Source organism: Pseudorasbora parva, chromosome 18 (assembly GCF_024679245.1).
Source record: "Pseudorasbora parva isolate DD20220531a chromosome 18, ASM2467924v1, whole genome shotgun sequence".
NCBI lineage: Eukaryota > Metazoa > Chordata > Actinopteri > Cypriniformes > Gobionidae > Pseudorasbora > Pseudorasbora parva.
This window is the reverse complement of record NC_090189.1, coordinates 11142578-11168321: the sequence shown is the minus strand read 5'-3', so window position 1 is coordinate 11168321 and position 25744 is coordinate 11142578. Positions and strand designations below refer to the sequence as shown.

Genomic DNA, 25744 nt, shown 5'->3' with positions numbered 1-25744 from the left:
GCTTAAACAAAGGAGAGTCCACTGGCAAAAAGAGAATGCAATAAAGCTTGTGATAAAACAAGAACCAACATTAGCTTGGCTTTTGGGAGATTGTGTGAACTGGGCAATTTTAAATGTTGTAAAAGTGACGCAGAGCTTGTTTTTAGTACTCGACAGGTGAAAAGGGTACTTTATTGAACAGATAAATTGTCATATGTAGCTCACTGTAAAGCATAATCTTTTGTGAAGGGTCATTTCATTATAAGCTGCTGTAATGCTATGCTGAAATTTATTTTCAAGGAAGTGCCATGTCTATTAACCCTTAAACGCATTAATGTTTTGCCAATCATTATTACATACTCGGGTCTTTAGCGACCCGGATCTATATCTTAACACGGACGGATCTCTACCTGTCGTGATAATATAAAACTCTCCTGATATTAGAGTAACAATTCCAGAAGAATTGAATAAAGCATATTTTGTTACCGTTTGGAGTTGTGAGGGTTCAGTTTGAGCAGATGTTTTATACCTTGTAAGAGCTCATTTCCCAAAGCATTCAGCATCTGGCTCATATTCGCTATTTCAAACATATTCTCAAAACTATCATTTTCAACTTCAAAATCAACCCTTTGATCGCTGACAGTTTCTTCACCAGATCCACATATTTGATTGCATTCATAACTAAAAGTAAATCTCTGAGCCATTTCAAGTTTTGCTGATGTTACTTCATATTCTTTTGTTTTCTGCCTGCGGTAACTATGAGTGAAACATCACTTCATCATTATTTTCAGCCACCTTGTGGAATAAAGGAGAATTGCACTTATTCAGTCATCAAACATTTAATTATTTTTGTTTAGAAGAAAAAATACTTAAAACTGTTACACACCTCGGAGTATTAACAACCCCATACAATTTTAAAGGGGGGGTGAAACACTCAGTTTCAGTCAATCTCATGTCAATCTTGAGTACCTATAGAGTAGTATTGCATCCTTCATATCTCCGAAAAGTCTTTAGTTTTATCATATTTATAAAAGAAATATAGGCTGTACCGAGTCTTTCCGGAAAAAACCGAGCGCCTGGAGGCGTATCGTGTGGGCGGAGCTAAAGAATGACAAGAGCGCAAAGCGATGACGTCCTTAAGCGTGGAGAAACCCATCTATCTCAGCTAATACAGATAATGATCCACAATCAAATCTGAGGCTGAAATAAATTGAACAGGAGAAACGACAACAGCAGGATGTCCGTCTCTGTGGTATGGACTGTATTTAGGGGCCTTTGTGTGCAGTTTATGAGGACATGATTCGGTTTATGGACTATTGTATGTGACTAGACCTTAGAGGTAGCAAGCAAAACGGTTTTGCACGTCAGAGTCAGAATAGTGTAACGTTATACAGAACAACAATGGAGTAACCGTTAGCGCATTTGAATGACGAAGCACGCGATCGTATCGTTTACTGATGTTTACTCATGCGACGGTAGCCAATAGCAGAGACATTTGAAGTTGATTTACTCACCGGCATCTTCCAAAGCAGGACCGCTCTGTCAAAAACACACTTCTTTGGTATGATTTGGTGAAGTCCTGTGACAGCAGTGACCGTGGAAATCCACTTTGCGACGCGACTGAAGCGATACCTTGAAGCTTCCCGTCATTTCTGCGTTCAAATCGGTTCAAATGCAGCGCTGCCTTCCCGGAATGCTGTGCTGAAGCGCTGAAGTCGCTCGACGTCACCCATAGGAATAAAGTGGAGCGCGACGCGGACGACTGGATCTGCACCCGAGAGTGTTTACAGCGTGCATTTCCTCTCTCTCCCTCTAGCCACGCGCGCGCGCACCCTTCCGGGAGAAGAGCCCATACGGCCCATACAAGGACCTTCCGCTCTTATTAACGTCAAATAGACCCATACTCGAAAAAAACTCGCCGAAACTTGTGAGAAACCGGAAGGAGTATTTTTAACACAGAAATACTCCATCAAACGTCCAACATTAGTTTTTGAAACTTTGTCTATGTTTAGGATGGGAATCCAAGTCTTTAAAGGTGTAAAAAGCTCAGTATGCATGAAACAGCATTTCACCCCCCCTTTAAGACAAATGAATGGGAAAACAGGCAATATTTTATCATTTTAGTATTATTATATAGTTTATAATGAATCGAATAAGGAATACGAAGGCGGCTGATATCTAACTTTTAAAAAATGTATGAAGTCCCGGGTCACCTCAAGGTATGCGTTTAAGGGTTAATGGGTATAGCTACAGTAACCTCTTCAGTCATCTTAAGATCCTTTCCATCTAAACAAGTTATATCTCTTCTCTTAAGCCTAGTAGCGAATGTTTTATGAGCAGTGTGATAACCATATTCATTTGCAGTCACACAGAGCCCAAGCATAACTTAATGTTCTTCTGCAAAATGCACAGTTTTGCATTTTAACCACTAGAGGACGAAAAGTTACATAGTGTACCTTCTAAGCAGAATCAGAAAAACATTAACATGCAATGCCACATAAATGTGTTAAAAAATACAAATACATTTTATCCACAAAAAGAGTGTTACTGAGTTGGAATGACTTAGAAAATGAGAGCTTTGTTACATAAACAAACCAAAAAAATCGTGTTTTTCATCCCTTTATTAAAATGTTTAGTACACTGATCAAATCGGACAAACACATGTACAAAACAAAGCCGTACAACTTAAATATTATATGTTCAATTTACTGTGTACTTCATAATGTATATTCAATGAAGCTAAAATTTACCTAGTACTAAAACATCAGCCATGTGTTTCTGAAAATGTAGACTACATTACTCGTCTTTTTAAAAACGGAACAGTTAAATGTGAGGGGGGTGGGGGGTTACATTGGATCAAACAGTGGCCCCAAAGCATATTTGGACACTTCAGACATTTATTTAATATACATGTAAATCTATATAATAAAATATTAGTGGCATTTTTTTCCAAAATAAAGATCAACCAAGTATGTTAAATGAAACATAAATTGCTCGAAATGAACATTACGGTTGTCTGACGTTAGTGGAATATGTGCATAGTTTAATGTGATGAACTACACCTGTGTAAACTTGAGGAGAATAATTTTTTTTAATAAGTAATAACATTTTTAAGTATGATGTCCAAATATTGTTTGAGGTCACTGTAGTTTTCAGATCTGGGGCTAATATCAGATTTTTGTCCAGGTGCCTTTTTTGTCTTTTTTTTTTTTTTAAACATACAGTGACTTTAAATCAGACACTCGGATCCAAGAGCCAGATCTCTACACTAGGAAATCTATATGAATGGGGGATTGTGGGACTGGGTAAACAGACCTGACACATCCGACACCACCTGGAACACCTCTATCTGAGCCGTCGCGTTTACTGTATTCATGTTTTTGAGAAGGAAACTGCATTATTTCAAAGGCACTTCCCAAATCCAACAATAAATGGGTTTAATAATAAACTCCTGCTGTGAAATTTAGGTAGTAAGCATGTTGATTCCCTTAACACAACACAAAAATATGAGTTTGGAGATGAGATTTAGTTTGTGTGGGTGTAAACATGGAACAAAAAGCGAAGATGAGATGCATGCTCTCGACTTGGTTAGACACACACCTTTCAAAGGTGAAGTTGAAGCATGCAAGGCTGCCGCAGAGAAGGCGAGTTTCACAAACACAAAGGAAGGGCTGTTGAAAGTTGGTAAAATGCTTATACCCCCCTATGGCTTCCTTTAAAGCAGCCTCACTTCCTGTCAAGTGACAGATATTCACCCTTTAGCTCCTAAAATGTTATATAAACACGGTTCTCTATATTTGTATATGTTATAATTAGCTTAATTACTTTTTTTTTCTCTGACCATGCAAGACTACAGGCAAAGGGAAACGGGTGATTAGCTGTAATGTGGCAAGGTGTGCGAATACTCCCTCTACTGGCCGTCAGTCCCACTCTGAGCTGTACACAATTACATATATACAAAAGATAGGGGGCGCCATTGTACATATTATTTTACCTTACAAGGAATTGCACACAGACACACCAGCCCATCCGAAACCAGGTGGGAGTTTCGGCACAAGCAAAAAAAAGAAAAAGAAAAAAGACAAAATATATATTCTTACTTATTAGGGCAGAATACAAGGGTTGATCGATTATTGTACAGTGCTCATTAAAATCAAAGCCCACCCTGCCACATTGACTGAAGCACAGAAATTTGCAAGGTATTAGAGCAGCCAGTCATTGTACACTTTACAGAGATGCCTGATTACGTCCTTTTTTCTCTTTTCTTGTCTTTTTTTTAAGTCTCGTTATTTTTTGGATGCCATGAGGGGATTCAAAGCAAAGCAACTAGTGAAGATTCATAATATTCAGACGTTTCTTTGCATGAAAATGCACACTTTGTCGTCATTATTTTACGCATATATTAACATTTTTTTTTTTTCAATTTTATTTTGTTAATTACATTTTTTCAGAGGTTTGTGGATTTGTACTCGTTCGGGTTTGTGGTGGCCGTTCACCTTCTGAAGAACATGGGGTTGCGCAGGCAGGCGGTTAGTCACCTGCAGCACCCCAGCGGTCCGGCGGAGGTCTCCAGGCTGCTGTCGGTATCGGAGGCCAAGGTCTGGTCGGTGGACATGGAGGAGATGTCGTTGACAGAGGAGGAGGGGGGGAGGCTCTCGCTGCTGTTCATGGCTGCACCTGCGCTAAGGGAAGTAACGGGGGAAAAACGGTTACAACGAAAAAAGAAGCACAGCCACAGTGCCCTCTACAGGGCTAATAGATACTAAAAGCAGAAGATCATATTCAAAATTACAATAACAACAACATGTGCACAGGGATGCACAACAATATCCCACAGGGATGAAAGTGGGGCCTTTAAGGGTGGAGTCCATGGACTGAACCAGCTCTGAGGTGATATTGCAGGGTGTTCAGCCACATTTTTAGACAGGTGCCTACAGATTAGGCCGGAGACACACTGCAAGCGTGGCGTTTCTGCTGCGTGTCAGCCGCGGGGCGGCTGCGCAGGGTTTTCTCTGTCTTTGCACACCAGAAGCGTGTCAGACGCGGCGCTGCTGCTGCTGGGAAGCCCTATACTTTATGTTAAATATAAATATATTGCCTATTGATACAGCAAAGACAACGTCGGCAGTAGCCTTTTGACCATACATATATATGGCATTGACGGCAAAATAGGTTACAGAATATTTTGTTCTGTATTGACAGGTTTAATATTTCAAAACGATAATTATGTTGTTTTTTGTTATTACAAGTAGGCCTATATCTGCATTTATGTTAACCTAAAGACTTTCACACATGAAAATGTCATTTATTAATATGTATTTGTGTCAAAATGGCATATAAACTCCATTTCCTATGCTGTTTTGCCTAGAAACGCTTCCAACACGGTCGCGTGTCGCGTGAAAAATAGGCGACTCTTCTATTCGAAGCATGCACGCGTTTTCCGCGCGGCTCGGACCGCGCGTGAGCCGCGCGGCTGACGCAGGCAGTATGCAAGCGCTAACCGGTTAACATGGGAGCCGAAATAAAAACGGACACGCCACGCAGCCGAGACGCTCACGGCACGCTTGCAGTGTGTCCCCGGCCTTACTGTCCTAAACCCTAAGCACAGGATATAAATATAAACTATTTTTTAGCATATTATTTTATTAAGATATATACATATTTACTTTGTTTTTATTCCAACCATTACAGTAGACACACACACACACACACACACTATTTTTTTACCTTAAAAAACTCTTAAAACTATTCCATGACACAACAACAGTAGTATTTATAAAATGATGGTGGATTGAAACTGGGGGGAATATTGCATTGGCTGGAAAGAACGGCCAACCAGAACACTCAACACATTACAATACATTGTGTGTATGTGTGTGTATTGCGTATTAAAAATTATGTATATTTAAAAAAAAAAAAAAAACATTAAGAAATATTTGCGCATATATATATATATATATATATATATATATATATATATATATATATATATATATATATATATATATATATATATATAGACGCCTAAAGGATTATTAGGAACACCTGTTCAATTTCTCATTAATGCAATTATCTAATCAACCAATCACATGGCAGTTGCTTCAATGCATTTAGGGGTGTGGTCCTGGTCAAGACAATCTCCTGAACTCCAAACTGAATGTCAGAATGGGAAAGAAAGGTAATTTAAGCAATTTTAAATGTGGCATGGTTGTTGGTTCCAAGCGGGCCGGTCTGAGTATTTCACAATCTGCTCAATTACTGGGATTTTCACGCACAACCATTTCTAGGGTTTACCAAGAATGGTGTGAAAAGGGAAAAACATCCAGTATGTGGCAGTCCTGTGGGCGAAAATGCCTTCTTGATGCTATAGGTCAGAGGAGAATGGGCCGACTGAGGTATGCAGCAAAGCATTTGTGAAGCCACAACACGCACAACCTTGAGGCGGATGAGCTATAACAGCAGAAGACCACACAGGGTACCACTCATCTCCACTACAAACAGGAAAAAGAGGCTACAATTTCCACAAGCTCACCAAAATTGGACAGTTGAACACTGGAAAAATGTTGCCTGGTCTGATGAGTCTCGATTTCTATTGAGACATTCAGATGGTAGAGTCAGACTTTGGCGTAAACAGATTGAGAACATGGATCCATCATGCCTTGTTACCACTGTGCAGGCTGGTGGTGGTGGTGTAATGGTGTGGGGATGTTTTTTTGTCACACTTTAGGCCCCCTTAGTGGCAATTGGCCATTGTTTAAATGCCACGGCCAATCTGAGCATTGTTTCTGACCATGTCCATCCCTTTATGACCACCATGTACCCATCCTCTGATGGCTACTTCCAGCAGGATAATGCACCATGTCACAAAGCTTGAATCATTTCAAAATTGGTTTCTTGAACATGATAATGAGTTTACTGTACTAAAATGGCCCCCACAGTCACCAGATCTCAACCCAATAGAACATCTTTGGGATGTGGTGGAACAGGAGCTTTGTGCCCTGGATCTGCATCCCACAAATCTCCATCAACTGCAAGATGCTATCCTATCAATATGGGCCAACGTTTCTAAAGAATGCTTTCAGCACCTTGTTGAATCAATGCCACGTAGAATTAAGGCAGTTCTGAAGGAGAAAGGGGGTCAAACACAGTATTAGTATGTTGTTCCTAATATACCTTTAGGTGAGTGTGTGTGTGTGTGTGTGTGTGTGTGTGTGTGTGTGTGTGTGTGTATGTATGTATGTATGTATGTATGTATGTATATATATATATATGTATATATATATATATATATATATATATATACACATACATTTTATATATAAATATTAAGTATTTTTGTATATATAAATATACAAAAATGAAATGTACATGCATGTGTGTAACAAAAACAATGTGTGTAAACATATGTATAATTTTCTTGTCCTGCTAGTCTGAAATAATAGGTATGTATCAGTCAAACTAAACATTCAGACACCAGATATATATTTTTTACTAGTGGGTGCAGAACAATATAGTTAATTTATGTAAGTGATAATAGAAAAATAAAGTAAACTGTGACAAATTTCACCCAAACATTCTTCATAGGGCAAAAATGAATCAGAAACTTTGACCTGACCGTGTTTGGCTTAAGTATTTTTTTCTTTATTCGCTATGTGACCTCAGACTGAACAAAATGAAGCATTGCTTGGTCATTAGTCTAAATTGGCATTATCTAATTGTGTACTTTTATTAATTGAACAGCTGACGGCTGTTTGTTTGATTTTAATCCATTACCTTTCTATCAAAGTTATAAGACATTAATAAAGATTAATTTGTTCTGACACAGTTTAACTCTTGAGTTCTTGTCATGTTTTATTACCGTTTTCTAAACTATCGTGAATAAACTGTGATAATGTGTGGTGTCTGAATACATTTTGGTTTGACTGTATATTCTAGTAGATTGCAACATGATTAGAGATATTACGCTGCAGAAACCAAAGGATGAGTTGGGTTCACATCCCGCACATGAGCAAACATCACTTTCACACACAGTTAAACAATCATTCTATTCTACATGCTTATAAAAAAGCACCAAAAAAAAAATCAAATATGAGTTTGCCACTAGGTGGAGCTAACGCTCTACAAGAAGTAATAAATAAAAGGCTCCTGCAAAAAGGACAAATTGTCCCTATTTTTCATCATCAGGTTTGAGAGTTGCACTGGCTGCCCTATAAATCCACAACCCAGAAACCCTTGAATCCTTCAGCAAATCCGTTTCAACACAGGAGCTCTGCCCATTCAAATAACAGGCAAGGAGATTGCTTTTGATAAAAATCAAACGCAAATAACTCCTTAAACGGCTTCCTACGATAACGTTACAAGCTAATTTACTTGATTGACGGGCTACATCTTTCGTTTTAATAGAAGGCACTCTTTAATACCCATTCAGTGCTGTGAACATGATTTATAATAACTTTATACTACATTGCCCACATCCTCATTTGAGATTAACATTTCAAACATGCAATTTCAAAGCGTGACTGCAGAGTTGGGCTGGAACCAACGGTTAGGGTGAAAAAAAAAAAACCCTGATAAAAATGATAAATGAGGAAAGCAGAAGCTACCCTTTAAAACGAGAAGAAAAGATGAAGAGGGTGTGTGACATTGGCCCAGCAAGGGGTTTTTATCGCTGTCAGCTTTATAGTTACTGTCTCTCTTTCAGCCTCCCTCTCTCTTTCGCTCTATAGAAATGTGCCAGACCAGCAAAATATGATAGCCAGAAACATATCACATCACACTGAGAGCATCAGTGAGCCTCACGGCACAGACCAACACGAATATTTACACGAACACTATAGAAGACAGGGAAAAAAACACTTTACATTGCCCATAATTCTCTGGTCTCTGTTCAAGGCTGCATGCTTTAAACATCTAAAAAAAAAATCTTTACAAATTAAAAAAAAATATATGTTGGCCATTTTAACATGAAATATTATTTCATAGTTTGATTTTTTAAAAGCTACATTTTCAGCATCATTACTCCAGTCTTCAGTGTCACATGGTCCTTCAGAAAACATTCTAATATGGATTTCAAGAAGCATTTCATATTATTATCAATGTTAAATGTTGTGCTGCTTAATAGTTTTTGTAGAAACTATAATAGTTTTTTTCAGGGTTTGACAAAAAAGTTTGAAAACTTTTATATTATATTTATAAAAATAATAAAAATTTTAACATTATAAACGTCTTTACTGTCACTTTTAAACAATTTAATGCTCTCTTGTTGAATAAAAGCATTCATTTCTTTCTTTTTTTAATTGAACCGTAGAGTACTATGAAAAATATTCTTAAAGCTGCAGTCCGTAAGTTTTGCCCAAGCGGCAACCTCCCGCGATCTCTCTTGAAGCCAATATGGAAGTAATGTAAACTGCAATTCCTCAACTGGCCACTAGGGACAGGCTCCAGAAGGGAGCAGAATCTCATTGAGCCCCATGTTAAAATTCTCAACTTTAAAGCAGAAAAAAAACATGTTTACAGCCTGGTACAAATTGTGGTTTTGGCTTATAAGGCTAATTTTGATCTTCATGACAACTCTGAGGGGGGTGAATTTTTTTTATAACTCATTCGTTTACGTTATATAAAGCCTTAAGGTTCTGCATAATTAAGGGCGTGGTTACAAGTTGATAGCCATTTATCCGCCGTCTATAGTCATTGCGTCACCTCAGCTCCGCGCACATCCCGCCTTTTTGCCCATTTTCTGTTATCCGGGAGTGACACGCGATGACTCGCTCACAAGATGGCAACGCCCAGCTCGACCATACTTTAAGCTTCAGAACGGCTTATCGGAATCCTATGGGTGACGTCACGGACACTACGTCCATATTTTTTTACAGTCTATGGTTTTGCCTCATTGTTGCCTTAAAAATGATCATCTTTAGTGTTGTGCATCGGCGCTGCTCCTCAGTGCGGTGCGGATGAATCTAATGTTCTGAGGAGTTAGTGCGGCTATCAGTCACAGCTCACAGATTCTACGTCTTATAAGTATAACCAAAAGAAGAATATGATGAAGAATGTCATCTAAACAAGTAAATAACATGTCTGCAACTTTTGTTCAGACCAAGTCAGGAAAAAAAGCATTACAATAAATCGCGCCAACAATGGTGATTAAATCTAACGATCGCTCATATACCATCAAACCGTGCAAATTATTATTATTGTTCTACTTTGATCTCATTGTTAATGTTAACATTAGCATTGTGTGAATGTGTATTTAGTGTGTATTAGCGTTATCTGTAGATTTCAATTTCCATACAGTCTAATCTTTTACTTTTGGTTACGGGTGAATCTCCAGTTGTCAGTGATGTCATTTGGTTCTCCACTGGATTACAATCCGCCATCAGAATGATACGTTTAATAATTCCAGCTGCTGTGAGAAAAGACTATAAATGATCCGCCGCCTGCAGCATCCTCACACACGATAGAGCCGGACTCGTTTATTTATACAGACGTGACGTAGTGACACAAAGACCAGTACCACTCAAATTATAACATTATTTCAAGCTTGCTGTTGTGAATCGGTAGCCTGACAAGCCAGACCCACATCAAGATGTTTGGTCTGGAAACTCACCATTGACAGGGCTCAATCCGAGGGGCGGGATAAACGGTTGTCTTTCAAACTCCCTCTGCACGCGATAGGATAGCGCTACCACAAACCAGAGCAACGTTATGCGGAGCTCGTTGACAGATTAAACATTCGCCGTATCCGGTCGGCATAACTCCGAACACATCTTCCGTTTTAAGGAATGACTTCAGTGCCGTTCTTTGTTCTTTTCTCAGAGAAAAGCTTAACTCCAAGTCTTCCAGAGTCACGTCAGAGCTGATTCGAAAGACCGCCGTTCGCCAGCTTCTGTGTTTACAAGAAGCACGCAAACGCAACTCGGCCGTCATTATGTTAAGCCCCACCCACCGACTCTATACACGATGTGATTGGCCTGACCATAGTTTGGTTTTTACAGCTCAGAAGTGTGTTGAGAGTTGCTAAACGACACTCGCGGGCAGATTCGATTTGCTGCCGCTAGGGTGCGTCTAGATTTCTAGGCTAGATAAAGTAAGGAGATTGTTTTGAACACTGGCTTGTCATTGTAGCACAATTGATACAAGCTCCCATCAGCATCATGTATATCCCATACATGAGATTTCAGTGCTTGTTTGGGTGGAAAAATAGACTTTCAGCTACATCGCTCTGCTCTTACTTAACAGAATCCTCCAGTCAGCCCCACCCACAAATGACACCTCCTCCAATGTCCCAGAGACCACCATAAATCGCTCCGTTATACTGCAGGATGGAGCATCTCTGACTCCCAGACCCGTAATAAAACAGGATGGGAATGAGGATTTATAGCCAGCATCGATTTTTAAACCAAGTACAGTTCTGTGGGTTTAACTAAACACACTGAATCACTGTTTAGCACAGGACACCACATTGACAGTGGTCCACTGCAGGTGCAGGACATCCATCAACACCGGTCTTCACAAATTCTCATGCATCCATCCATAGACTTCCCAGGTTGTTTACTGGCATATGATCAGTGTATGTTGAAAATAAATTTTATTTTTTTCAGAAAAATACAATACTTTTTCATAAAACACACTCATGAATTACTCTTATAAACCACACATAAAACCTTAAGTTGCTGTGAAATCATATATGCGTTTATGAAAAGTGCTATACAAATAAGCCGGATTGAACTGAATGTGATTTTCTCAACACACTAACCCACACTGCTGTGAAATACAGAGCTGCATTGCGACTGCTTTCTTCAGCACAAGCACTTAATTACAAATCGGGAGACTGACTGAGAGCGAGAGAGAGAGAGAGAGAGAGAGAGAGAGAGAGAGAGAGAGAGAGAGAGAGAGAGAGAGAGAGAGAGAGAGAGGAAAAAGATGGACAACGCATGCAAAATGAAGTCAGAAATCCTAGTGGCAATATCACAAAACATATGCTGCTAGAAACCGACAGTAAACGGGAAGAACTTCAGCTCGTGTCACTGTCTGTCACCTTCTCAGTGCTGCAGGATTGCAGACTGCAGACATGCAACACCACACTAATGCACACACACACACACACACACACACACACACACACACACACACACCTGTGCTGCCCTCTATAGGTCAAACAGAGACACTGCAGGCTGCTGATACAAACTCAACATCCCACAAACCTTCAAGAAAAAACATCTTGGGTGAGTGAATTAGCATATTCTTAACACTTAATTAATCCTAAAAATATTTAATTTGACTGAAGATTACTTGTCAGACATCACGGACTCCAACCTTAATTATGAAACATGTATACAGTGGCGAATATACAATATAAAATCCAGTACACATACATAACAAATAAAAATAACCCAAGCCAGTTCCTAACATTTTAGCAAGGTTGTAAACTCAAGCATTAATTTGCATTCATTTTACCATTACTTGGATATTTTTACATTCATGTAGAATTTATTTACACAATTGTTTAAAGGAGGAAACAAACAAAAAATGTTCCTTTACTAAGCTCCGCCCCTTTGGTTATGGTTGCTAACCAAGCAAGCTTCAAAGCATATAAAATATACTCATAATGTTGTAAAACGCTGGTATATTATTATATGGGCTGGAATAAATTGTGACAGCAAGTGGAATTTTTTTTTTATTTTTTTTTTTACATAGTAACACTGAATCAGAATCAAGGCAAATGCTTCAATCAACTGGAAATAAAAGTTAAAGTTAAAAGGTAAAGTTAAATTAAAGTGATTACAAGTGTTCAGAATGATGGTTATGAAAATCCTTTAACTGTATTTTTGGGTATTTTAAATTCATAGAACTGGTTATAAGTTTAGAATTTTTTTTAAACTTTTTTGGCCCATTTTACCTGCAAAAGAAAACCAACTTATCATGAATATGAAAAGGTCTTTTTCACTCCCAGACCTCGTTAACAATTAATATATATCAATTATAAATGATTTTATACAACATGAATAGTAGTTATTAAAGGGATAATTCACTCAAAAAGGAAAATTCTGTCATTTATTACTCACTCGCGTGTCGTTCCAAACCCGTAAGACCTTCATTCATCTTCAGAACACAAATGAAGATGTTTTTGCTGCAATCCGAGAGCTCTCTGACCCCTCCATAGACACCAATTAAATTAAAACTTTCAAAAAGATCTTAATTTGTGTTCCGAAGATGAACGAAGGTCTTACGGGTTTGGAATGACACAAGAGTGTGTAATTAATGACAGAAGTCTCATTTTTGTGTGATGTGGTTTGGAATTGGTAAAATATGCTTAAAAAAAAAAAAAACATTTGATCAGAATATTGCCTTGCATAATTATATATGCGCTGCAAAAGTGACAAAGCTTCTCTGAGAAAATGGGGGACGGATTGGTCAGTAACATTTTAAGGCGGGGCTTAGCGAAGGGTCAATTGTAACTCTTCAAGTGAAAAATAGGCTATAATGAAAACAGTCTTATAAAGTGCGTTCTTAAAGATGCTGTAAGATTTTTTTTGGTATACCACAAATAAAATGTCTCTACAATCTGGAAAACCCCCGAAATAGATCTAATTTACTATAGTCTCGGCCCAAAACTCTGGGAGAGGCCCATGTTTTTTTAGCCAATCAAAAACATTCTCAGCCTGTCTATCAACTCTTCACTTCAGTTGGCATGTCTTTTGGGTTTTGTAGAGTTTTAGGTGCATTCACTCCATGTCATAATTACTGTAACTGCAAGATTATGCTTTGTAAAAAGCGGTCACATCCTGCTAGAACTTGTAAATACAACTTGTAAACATGGAATTTTCTGAGATAGTACCATGTGACCACCACAGATTTATCTTGGCATTGATAGTGTTAGAAACGCATAATTCCGGAACCGTGAACGATAGGTGATAGAACAGAACGGCATGTGTTGTCATCTCGAAATGACGATAACTATGACATGGCGTAAAGTAAAAAGAAATAGCGATAGTGGCTGAAATATCTTACAGCACCTTTTATTAATTCCAGCAAAGACGACAACAGACGAGACAACATCGTCAAAATGACATATTACCAACATAACGAAAAACTAGCACGTAACCACACTCAAGACGAGTTCTGTTTGAGTCACACGGACGAGATGAGAGGGGGACAGGGACAAATGGAGCAGTCACAATGGGAGGGTTTCTCATAAACAGCTGAAATCACTTTAAATTGACTTACAGAAGCATAGCTTATGCACAGAGAGTACCTGAGGGAGAGGGCTGTCCCTTCACCACACCATTCTTTGTTCTCTCCTCGAAGTTCATCACCTCTTTATAAATGAGCTCTGAGCCAGAGAGAGACACAGGTAGAGGAAAAGACATTAATTAGCACATTTAGAGCTCAAAAGCACTCTCGGTTCATTAGAAACCAACAAAAAACAAGACAAGGGGGAAATATTAGCTACTTGTAGATTATTAATAATGGAAAATCCATGTGTAAAAACGGAAATAGTAAACTGAAGGAGTCAAGTTTTTTAGATGCATTACTATATACTAATGCTATGAGTGCTGTTATTTTATACCCATTGTTATTTTTTAAATGATATTAATAATAATAGTTTTTATTTACTTGCTTACATACTTGTTAATTCATTTTAAATTCTAAAATTGTAAAATGTATTTTTTAGGAGTTGGGTTTGAGTCTGTCAGTAGTATAATTTTTTTACTCAATTATTCATTCATTTTAATTTAAAATGACTTAATAAATAAACAAGCAAGTAAATAATAGTAATTCATTATTATTATAATTTACTTGCTTAATTATGGGGACCAAGTGTTGTTATTGTGAACTTAATATAAAACTATAAAAAATAAAGTTGAAATAAAAAATCATAAATATTAGATTACATTTTTTTTCTGAAATAAGTAAGTTGAAGTAATAAAATTACTAAAACTTAAATACCATATCATTCATTCTATAAAAATTTGAATACATACTAAAATAATATAATATTAATAAAGTAATACTAAAAAAAACCTGAAATAACTTGTCCTATAAAAAATGTCCTACTAAAATTCAGTTTTATTTAAAATGTTAAAATGCAGAGAGGTTTATTTGAAGTGTAGTTTTACCATCTGAGGATAGAAACTAATTGGCTTATATAAAAACAAGTCAATGGTACACTCCTTTTTTTGTACTTTCACTGTTGTTTGTTGCACTCAAATAATCCTTGTTCACATTACTTAAAAAAACTCATGTAACCACATTAACTTAAATTTACTGAGTTGTTTCTACTAAAAATTAGTATCGGCAGCTTTACTTAATAAGTGTTTATTTGTTCAACTTAACATTGCTGAGTAAAACTAACAAACTTGACAGTGGATCTTTAGTTCCCAGCATGCTTTACAAGGAACTGCATTAGGAGAGTAAATTCAGGGATTAAAGTGTTATTTTATGTGTTTTTCATTAAAGGGAAAGATGTTAGTTTATGTTCAGTTATGTTGGACATTTGAGTTTATGTAATTTTAGTTAAACTGAGTTCTTTTTGCATTTTGTTTTAAAAATATGCTTGTTATTTAATAGTTTTCCACTTACACTTGTAGAGCAAATTTAATAAAATAATTTATATCGCACAATGTGTTCACCTAACATAATAAACTTTCATAAATTTAACAGAATGCTATTTAGTAAACTGCATTAGAACTATACATATTATGTAAACAAAGAACTATAAATATTATGTAACAGTCACAAATTCAAATGTTTTGAATGTACTCAAAAAATTTGCTTTTTTAAGTAAATTCAACAAATTTTATTTAAGTAAATTCATCTGTTCATCTGTCTGTGGGCTGTGAGTTCTGTAATGTCTATATGCAGAAAGCTCTGAATGAAGGCCTACCTTTCCATTCATCAATGGAGTGTTCCCTCTCATCAAGCTGCTTATCATAGATCTGTGGAGGAGGCTGAGACAGAGAGACAACACATTTAACATTACACCAACATTAAACATGTCTTAAGCTTTAGCATTGCTTGTCCTTGATCATAAAGTCAGTCTTCTGATACAATCTCATGCTTTATTCATCAGGCAATATATGTACTTATATTTAGTGTTAAATATAGCACATCTGCTCCAGTAGAGCCACTTATTTGACGTAATGCTTTTCATCTTCAATAGATCTTGACCGGATTTGTAGTGTTAAAACATCTGGGTTAATGTTACATTACAGTGTTCGTATTATAATATTACATGTGTCTATTAAATTACTTTGTTAGCATAATTTTTGTAATTGATATTTGCACAAAAAATAACATGAACACTGTAATGTAAAGTATTACCATCATTTGCACATGCAGCTGAAATGTTCAAGAGTAAGAACTTAGTAAATAAGGACCAAACACCACCATTAGTAGGACAAAAAACGTCAGAGAAAAGTCTGCAGTAAGGTTTAGGAGACATGAGAGAGAGGCTGTGTTTCAAAACCTAGTGAGCAGCCAACTATAGACTGCATGTTGGGGCATTTTTGAACAATCCAATCAATCCTCAGCAGCGTTTCCGGGACTGAACACAGGCAGCATTTTTGGGCATTCGTTTCAAATGCTCCTGTGTTGCTGCCAAAAATGCTGTCTAGGTAGGCAGCTCGCTAGGTTATGTGACAAGCCAGTGAGTTAAAGAAAGATAAACAGAAAGAGAGAGATTAAATGGCACTGGAAGTATAATAATGGGGTAAACGGGGTCCCTTAATGCACAATAAACCTGCATTACAGTATAGGCTATTAGTTTTATATTTTTTTCACAAAACCCACAGGTGAGTTCATCGATCGCCTAAATATATCTAAAGCTATGTCTACACTAATCTACATACAGAAAAAAATATATGTTTTGGCCTTCCGTCCACACTGAGATGTTTTAGTTTTTGTTTTTTGTTTTTTGGATTCCATTAAAAACGCTCTCCCAAACTGGATTTTCGCTGAACTGTGAAAATGAAAGAATTTAAAAGCAGTGACGTGTGTTAAGTTATGTGACGCATATTGTACCGATATAACGTTATGTTTCTACCAAGTCATACCTGTCAAGTATCCCGTTTTGGACGGGAAAGTCCCGTATTTTACCCTTCTTTCCCGCCGTCCTCCCGTATTAGTATTTTCTTGTATATATCCCGTATTTTAACGTGCGTTATTAAAATATAATAATACCGGAGGAAAAAACTAAAACATTTCCAATCTGAGCTCTGTAACTAGCCTCGCGATAACTCCCATCTGCAGTACAGTACTGTAGGTGGCCGTTGTCGCGAGGTTAGTGTGTGAGGTCAGATGAGGAGTGACAATGCGGCGGGAAAAAACAAAAAAACAGAGACGGATGATGGACGTAACGATAGAGACGGTAGGCACTCCTGCCAAAAAATACATAACCCTCGTGTAAATACCGTGATCAATGGGACAGCGAATTTAATTTTCTGAAGAGGAGCAGGGTGGGGGACAGTCACGCGTTTTGTAAGTTTTGTAACTGCGACTTCAGCATTTCATATCAATATCATGTGCGCCAGCGGAAGATCTTTTAAAGTGACAGTAACCACTTATAATGACAATGTAAAGAAAAAAAGAAATTGCTCACTAAATATGCTCTGCTCTTGACTAAATAACTTCAGTACCTTTAATAAGGATTAATCTATATATAATTCATAACGTATGCAGTGCAAACTGATAACAATGTATATTTCCTACTTGTTAAGTTGTTATACAAGTAGGAAGAGCACAGGTACAAATTAAAAGTATCATTATTATAGGTCTATATGAGGAGTTATGCCGACCCCGCCCACAACCCTTCATTTTTTGCTTCATTTTTCTCCAGTGAAAGGAAGTGTAGACATGTCATCCATCTTTTTTCACAGTCTGTGGTTTATACCAGTATTCACTTGTACAGTTTGTACTCGCAATTGCTGTGCTGTGGAAAACGTTTAAAATGAGGGTGTTTGAGTACGACCTGAACACACCGGTAAATGGTGAGATATGTTGCTAATAAAAAGTTTATGTCAGAAAACTAGCTTGAGGAGAGTGAAAGCGGAATTTGGATTGGGATTAGTGTAGACGTAGCTTAAAAGTGAGTACGCAAGTTCTGTTTGTTCAGTGTGAATGGAAGGCATTTGTCATATTGATATACATAATCATACAAATTAATAATTTAGGTTTGATCATGGTTTGCTAAAACTTATGGATCTTGCGGGTCACATTTGATCACCAACCGGAATTATGGGATGGTTTGGTGTCTTTACATTAACTTAAATTCTATCTTACATTCTACAAGATTAGTACACAATACAAACACACACAAATACACAGATATTTACACACATGGTGCAAATTTTTACATCTTTTTCTGTTTTTGAATTCTAGACATCAATGTGTGTTGTAAAGAGATCGGTGTGTGAGTGATTTGAGATGAGGAGGTTTCCTAAGTGTGGAATGGTCTTTATTTACCATAGATATCTGCTGATTCCTGGCCTTCATCAGAGAAAGAGAAACACCAGAGAGAAGGAGAAAAGAATCACACTAATCATAATGATGCTTCATGGGTTATTAAAACAAACTATTTGCTATGAATGTCAGATTTTCTATCATAGCCCTACCATATTAGTGTTTGTTTCATATTTCGATCAACAGAAAATGTACGTTCACATAAAATGGCATCTGCTAACAGCTATACACAATAAACGTGAGCTAGTTTGATTACATATTTGTCTATAGCTTTGTACTTTGTATTCTGCACTGTCTAAAACAAGAAAACCCAGACTCGTTGCGTCACTGAAACCCCTTTGAAACAGTACAGACACGCACACAATAACAAGCCGATTGTCAAAAGGGGACGTGTGAATAGAATCAGAATCAAATGCTTATTGAAACTTTAGAAATCTTCATCAAAGAACAGGACAACCGTATGCTATTTTTACTCCTTTCTTGTGTCCTCTCAGACTGATGAAGGTCCCCAGAATCAACCATCAACATTTACCAACTGAACAGAGGCTACAAGGTAAAGTAAACCTAGCTAATAATCTAAAACTATTAAGTGATTATCTGTATCATATAATATATATTATAATATTTCTTCATCAACGCGTCCAAATAATGATGATCAATTTTATTCACAACACAACAAAACAATAAAATATATGTAAAAACCTCATGAATTGTTTCAATTTGATATTTCATACTTGATAGTAATGCTCATGCATGCAATTGCTAAAAAAAATATTTAGTTGGTTTAACCTATTGTAGTGAGTTTAATTCATAATATTATATAAATAACAAAATACATAATCATGTGAATGAGTGAATAAATGTGAGTGAAGGATTTAATTAATTAATGAGTGAGTAAATGAATGAGTGAGTGAATGAACAAGTGAATGAATGAATGAATAAGTAAATGAGCGAGTGAATGAATACATTGAGTGAGTGAGTGAGTGAGTGAGTGAGTGAGTGAGTGAGTGAGTGAGTGAGTGAGTAAATTAACAAATGAATGAGTAAGTGAATTCATGAGTGAGTGAATGAATGAATGAATAAGTAAATGAGCGAGTGAATGAATACATTGAGTGAGTGAGTGAGTGAGTGAGTGAGTGAGTGAGTGAGTAAATTAACAAATGAATGAGTAAGTAAGTGAATTCATGAGTGAGTGAATGAATGAATAAGTAAATGAGCGAGTGAATGAATACATTGAGTGAGTGAGTGAGTGAGTGAGTAAATTAACAAATGAATGAGTAAGTAAGTGAATTCATGAGTGAGTGAATGAATGAATAAGTAAATGAGCGAGTGAATGAATACATTGAGTGAGTGAGTGAGTAAATTAACAAATGAATGAGTAAGTGAATTCATGAGTGAATGAATGAATAAGTAAATGAGCGAATTAATGAATACATTGAGTGAGTGAGTGAGTGAGTGAGTGAGTGAGTGAGTAAATTAACAAATGAATGAGTAAGTAAGTGAATTCATGAGTGAATGAATGAATAAGTAAATGAGCGAATGAATGAATACATTGAGTGAGTGAGTGAGTGAGTGAGTGAGTGAGTAAATTAACAAATGAATGAGTAAGTAAGTGAATTCATGAGTGAGTGAATGAATGAATAAGTAAATGAGCGAGTGAATGAATACATTGAGTGAGTGAGTGAGTGAGTGAGTGAGTGAGTGAGTGAGTGAGTGAGTGAGTGAGTGAGTGAGTGAGTGAATTAACAAATTAATGAATGAGTAAGTAAATGAGCGAGTTGCTGAATAAATGAGTAAATGAATGAAAACATTAATTGAGTAAGTGATTAAATTAAAGAATGAGTAAGTGAATTAATGATTGAGTGAGTAAATGAACTCAAATGAAAATGAAAAATTTAATAAATACAAAAATAGGGAGAGAATGAGTGAGTGGACAAATACATGATTGAATGAGTGAATTAATGAATCAGTGAGTGAATGAATAAATGAATGAGTGAATGAATCAATGAATGAGTGAGTGAACGAATAAATGAGTGAGTGAATGAGTGAACAAATAAATGAAAGAGTGAGTGAGTGAGTGAGTGAGTGAGTGAGTGAGTGAGTGAGTGAGTGAGTGAGTGAGTGAGTGAGTGAGTGAGTGAACAAATAAATTAATGAGTGAGTGAGTGAGTGAGTGAACAAATAAATTAATGAGTGAGTGAGTGAGTGAGTGAGTGAGTGAACAAATAAATGAATGAGTGAGTGAGTGAGTGAACAAATAAATGAATGAGTGAGTGAGTGAGTGAACAAATAAATGAATGAGTGAGTGAGAGAGTGAACAAATAAATGAATGAGTGAGTGAGTGAGTGAACAAATAAATGAAAGAGTGAGTGATTTAATAAGTGAACAAATAAATGAAAGAGTGAGTGAGTGAGTGAACAAATAAATGAATGAGTGAGTAAGTACATGAATAAATGAGTGAGTGAGTGTATGAATGAGTGAACAAATAAATGAGTGAGTGAATGAATGAGTGAACAAATTTATAAATGAATGAGTGAAATAATGAATGAGTTAGTGAATAAATTAGTGAGTAATTGAGCAAATAAATGAATGAGTAAGTGAATTAATAAATTCATGAGTAAGTGAGTGAATGAATAAATAAATGAGTGAGTGTGTGAGTGAGTGAGTGAGTGAGAGAGAGTGAATAAATGAGTGAGTGAATCAATAAATAAATGAATTAGTGAGTGAGTGAATGAGTTAACGAATAAATGAGTGAGTAAATTAATAAATTAATGATTGAGTGAATGAATGAGTGAACGAGTGAGTGAGTAAACAAATAAATTAATGAGTGAGTGAGTGAACAAATAAATGAAATGTAGGATCTGAATAAATTCAAAGAAAAAAAAAATAATGTTTAAAAAACATTTTAAAATCTTTCCATACATTTTCTTTGCACTAAAAGTTCAGACTGAATAGCTCGTATGTCTCTGATGATGTATCATAATGAGTTTTGTACCTCTTTAAAGTGTTGTGTGTTATATAACAATACATTATATCCAATCAGTTGTGAGTGATGGAGGATTTCATGATTGGTCAAAAAACAAACAAACAAAAAAAAAACAGGTCAGATGAACCAAAATGCTGAATATGGCCAAAGTTTAGCACAGACCTGAGTAAATAAAAGCTGTGTCCAGTCTTTAATTAGCTAGCAGTAGTGTGGACACCGCTGAGAGGAATAACAGGTGACAGATGGCCCCAGGCGCACTAATCGATAGTGCTGCTGAGAGAATTAGGGAGAGCTGTACTCACTGCCTCCACCTCGGCCGGGTCGTACCACACGTTGATGTAGGGGTGCTGCAGGGCCTCGTCCACTGATATCCGCTTAGCGGGATCAATGATCAACATCTTAGACAGCAGGTCTCTGGCCTGACTCGCTGTAAAACACATGACAACACAGCTTAGAAACGTTTACAGCATTAAAATCAGGGCATTTCATAGAAGCTCATGTATATAGCATAGCACATAAAAGTAAACCGAGTTATTGTTTGAGGAATGCAATGCAAACATCTTACGAATAAGACATCACAATCTTGATATTTCATCCATTATTTCTGTTTGTTCCTTCGCAAGAACACTGAAAACATCACACTCTCTTTTCCTGCTCTTCTTTCCTCATGCTCTCACCTTTCCTTTCCTCATCCTCTTCACCTCTGTATGCTCTGCGATTCCCTCACTTTCTTGCTCTATAAATAGCCGGGTAAAGTCAGACCCTTTCTCTCTCCTCTCACCGCATCATCCCATCTCTGCAACCGGCTGGACCGCTTCAAAATGGCGGACACTGATTTCCGCAGATCTGTATGGCTGACTCTTACTCTCTCCCTCTCTCTACCTTTCAATCTCAATTTGTCATGTAAATAATTTATAAGCATGACAGAAACTTATATTTATATTGCCTACGTGCAGACTATAAAGTAGAACTGAAATGCAAACCGAAAACAGTCAAGACGTCAAACTGAAAAACTAAAATGACATTAAATTAAATAAATAAAAAAGATATATGAAATGACAATGAATGACGACATGAAATAAAAGGACACAATAAAAAGAAACACAATGACACAATAAAATTACATAAATATGAAATAAGATCATATATAAGATGAAACTGAAAAAAGGAACATAATTAAACAAAAAACAAAAGGACAAAATAAAATATTACGATAAAATAACATAAATAAAATGAAAACAAATAGAATAAAATAATATAAATAAAATGAATCAAAAATATAATGAAATAATGACAAAACAAAATAATACATAAAATGAAACTGAAACAAAAAATGCACAAAAGAAAAATATATACTAAAATAAAATAAAATGAAACAATAAAATTTAATAAAATGACAAAACAGAATAAAACAAAATGAAACTGAAACGCAACTGAACTCACAAATAGACAGAAATTGTATTCAAATAAAACAAAACAAAATGACAACATAGAATAAAATTATACAAATAAAATACATAAAATGAAATACAATGACAAAATTAAATAACAAATATAAAATGTAATGCACAAGGGAAAGAAAATTAAACAAAAAATGATGACAAAATCAAATATTATTAAATCTAATGAAATTAAATAATAATTAAAAAGTAATAATATAATAAAAAATATATATAAAAAAATATGGTGGCTCCCATTTTTGTTCACACACCCAGAACAGTTCATGAAGCCTCAACTAACAGGCTGATGAGTTGAAGGAAGTCATCAAAAATGTCCCCACAAAGATGGCAATATCCGAAATCCGTCCTCGTGAGGACATTTTTTGGTCCCCGTGAGGAAAACATCCTACAAATCATACAGAAGGAGTTTTTTTGAGAAAGTAAAAATGCAGAATGTTTCCTGTGATGGGTAGGTTTAGGGGCAGGGTGTGTGTGTGTGTGTGTGTGTGTGTGTGTGTGTGTGTGTGTGTGTGTGTGTGTGTGTGTGTGTGTGTGTGTGTGTGTGTGTGTGTGTGTGTGTGTGTGTGTGTGTGTGTGTGTGTGTGTGTGTGTGTGTGTGTGTGTGTGTGTGTGTGTGTGTGTGTGTTAAACCCTCTCCTCCATCTCAGCTGCTTTACCTAACGGCAGGTTTAGAATCACACTCATATCCGTTACTCTCACCCAAACAATTTACAATCACCGACACCACAGTGTCTAATCAGCTGTGCCTTACATTCCTCTTTGTTTCCCAAACTGGAGAAAATGTAGCATCTGCCTGTGATGTCTGTTCACATGAATAAACTCCACAATGCAATTTTCATATCAAAAGCTCACGATTCTCTTCTGCTATCCCCTGAAGAACAAATGGAGCTCTAAGAAAAAAAATCATGAAACGTCTCTCATTTTTGCTAATGGGAGGGAAATTGCTGCCTGATTCTTGCAGGCAAACCATTAAAATAACACACATACAAATACAAAGAGAGATGAATCACACAGATATATTGGTGTTCACCTACTCATTTAACTATCTTAGTATTTTTTAGTAAACCTCACAAAGAAATGGCTTATAAATGAACTTTACAGTTATTTTCTTTGACATTAAAGTAAAAGGGAGGAGTTTCATTTTATATAAAAGTGCGTTACAGAGAATGGAGGAAATTAAAAGTTTTTAGTACTGTGTTCATCATTTGACAGCCTTAAATTTAATCATTATTTTTTTTTAATAATATAATCATTTAATTTATTTAAATGTGCACAAATTCGCACATACCTTTGAGTTTGTTGTGCTCCGAGTCTGCAGGGAAGAGGCAATCAGGGAAGAGTTTGGGGAAGGTCAGGCCAGCATATTTTGGCCTGTTCTCCACGTAGTTCCGCACCGTCGGCTGCAGTTTCTTCATGAACTCAGGAGAGGGCGTGCCGAGCTGCTCTATAACCTTATTCCATTGGTCGATGTCTGAATGTGGGTGGAGTCATGGAAAAAACACCTACGTACACTCCTCACCTCTCAGGTTGTTTATGCATTACATAAAGTATGATATTTTACTTTTAAATGGAGTATAAAATGAAGATAACTACATAATGTGGTTATTCTAACATGATTACACAAGACAAACATAAAAGCAAGTGCTGTGAGCCTAAAAATGCCATCGGTAATAAAATAAAGTGTGATTACACTTCCTCTCCAGTGTAATAAAAGCTAAATCAGTGAAGGTTAAAACACCCGGAGGGGCCCTATTTAGGCCCTGAGAGTGAGAAAAGCCTGAATTTGTAGTACATAAATGGAAAAGAAACCAAATCAGTACACACAAGATAAGAGAAAATGATACCGATTATACTTGAATTAAACCATCAACTGAGTCTCATTTAAAGGGGTGATAAATTGGGAAATCAACTTTCCCTTGAGCTTTTGATTTATGAAAGGTCATGGTAATATAAGAATGTCCTGTAAGTTTCAGAGCTGAAAACGTCCTTGTTAGTCAAAGAAAAACTTATATAGGGCGCGCACTAGGGCTGCGCGATATGGCCCCAAAAAATTATCACGATTTCATTTTGCATTTCAGTCAATACTGAAGCATTTCAGTTTGCTCCTGAGTGAAATATGTATAAAACAGACAGTTAAATGTGGTTTTAAACTATCCTTTATTGTCAAAACATGACAAACACTTCCCAAACAGGTGAACAATTTATTGAAACTAAGGTAGATTTATTTATTAAAATCTTAATTGTGGTCAGCATTTTTTTACTCTACACTGTATACAATAATATGTATATTATTGTAAAAAAAAAATGCAAACGGGCAAAAATAAATAAATAAAAAAAATTCCACTGTGCATCTCTCTCTCTCTCTCTCTCTCTCTCTCTCTCTCTCTCTCTAATACATCATCAAAGACAAACAATTATGATAGCGATCATCTACAAGTCCGATGTTTTAGTGATTATAGTTTGGTACAGTTAGCGTTAGCTTGTTGTAAGTATCCCACCGCAACTAATAAGCCTGTGTGTGAATGTAGATTTACCGCTGATTTGGGCTCAATTTTATATGGAAGAACTTCGAAGCAGAAGGATAAGAAGCAGGATAATTTAATAATTAAATCCCGTGTGGTGAACGTGAACCTATGATAAGCATGCAGTCCACGTATGTCGCTGTTTTATGTCAGATGGGATCGCCAAAATATCTCCAAACCACTGAAGTTGAGCGAACTAACTTGTCAGCGATATCTGTGTCCTCCGAGCTGGTCGTAAGCTCTGAGTTTTCTTCACTATCACTCATTTTTTCGCTCCACTTCACTCCGATCCTCCAAGCCTGTCAGCCACTGACTGTAAACAACAGCGCGTGCAGCAC

At 36.5% G+C, this 25744-nt stretch overlaps 1 protein-coding gene across 9 annotated transcripts in view; it reads right to left on the bottom strand.

Moving 5' to 3' along the window:
* Positions 1–3913: 3913 nt before the first annotated feature.
* The window catches only part of mapk10 (mitogen-activated protein kinase 10), a 91653-nt gene continuing 69822 nt past the window's right edge, over positions 3914–25744 (bottom strand). For 4 of the 9 annotated variants that reach the window (XM_067424633.1, XM_067424632.1, XM_067424640.1 and 1 more), the window contains 6 exons: positions 24173–24355; positions 21727–21851; positions 18442–18465; positions 15866–15929; positions 14234–14311; positions 3914–4656 (listed from right to left, as the gene is read on the bottom strand). In XM_067424633.1, coding sequence (XP_067280734.1) covers positions 4514–4656; positions 14234–14311; positions 15866–15929; positions 18442–18465; positions 21727–21851; positions 24173–24355 — 617 coding nt within the window. In that variant the 3' untranslated portion in view covers positions 3914–4513. Of the gene's footprint in view, positions 4662–14205; positions 14312–15865; positions 15930–18441; positions 18466–21726; positions 21852–24172; positions 24356–25744 lie in introns of all 9 variants that reach the window. The other 5 variants (XM_067424635.1, XM_067424634.1, XM_067424636.1 and 2 more) reach the window with 4 other exon arrangements.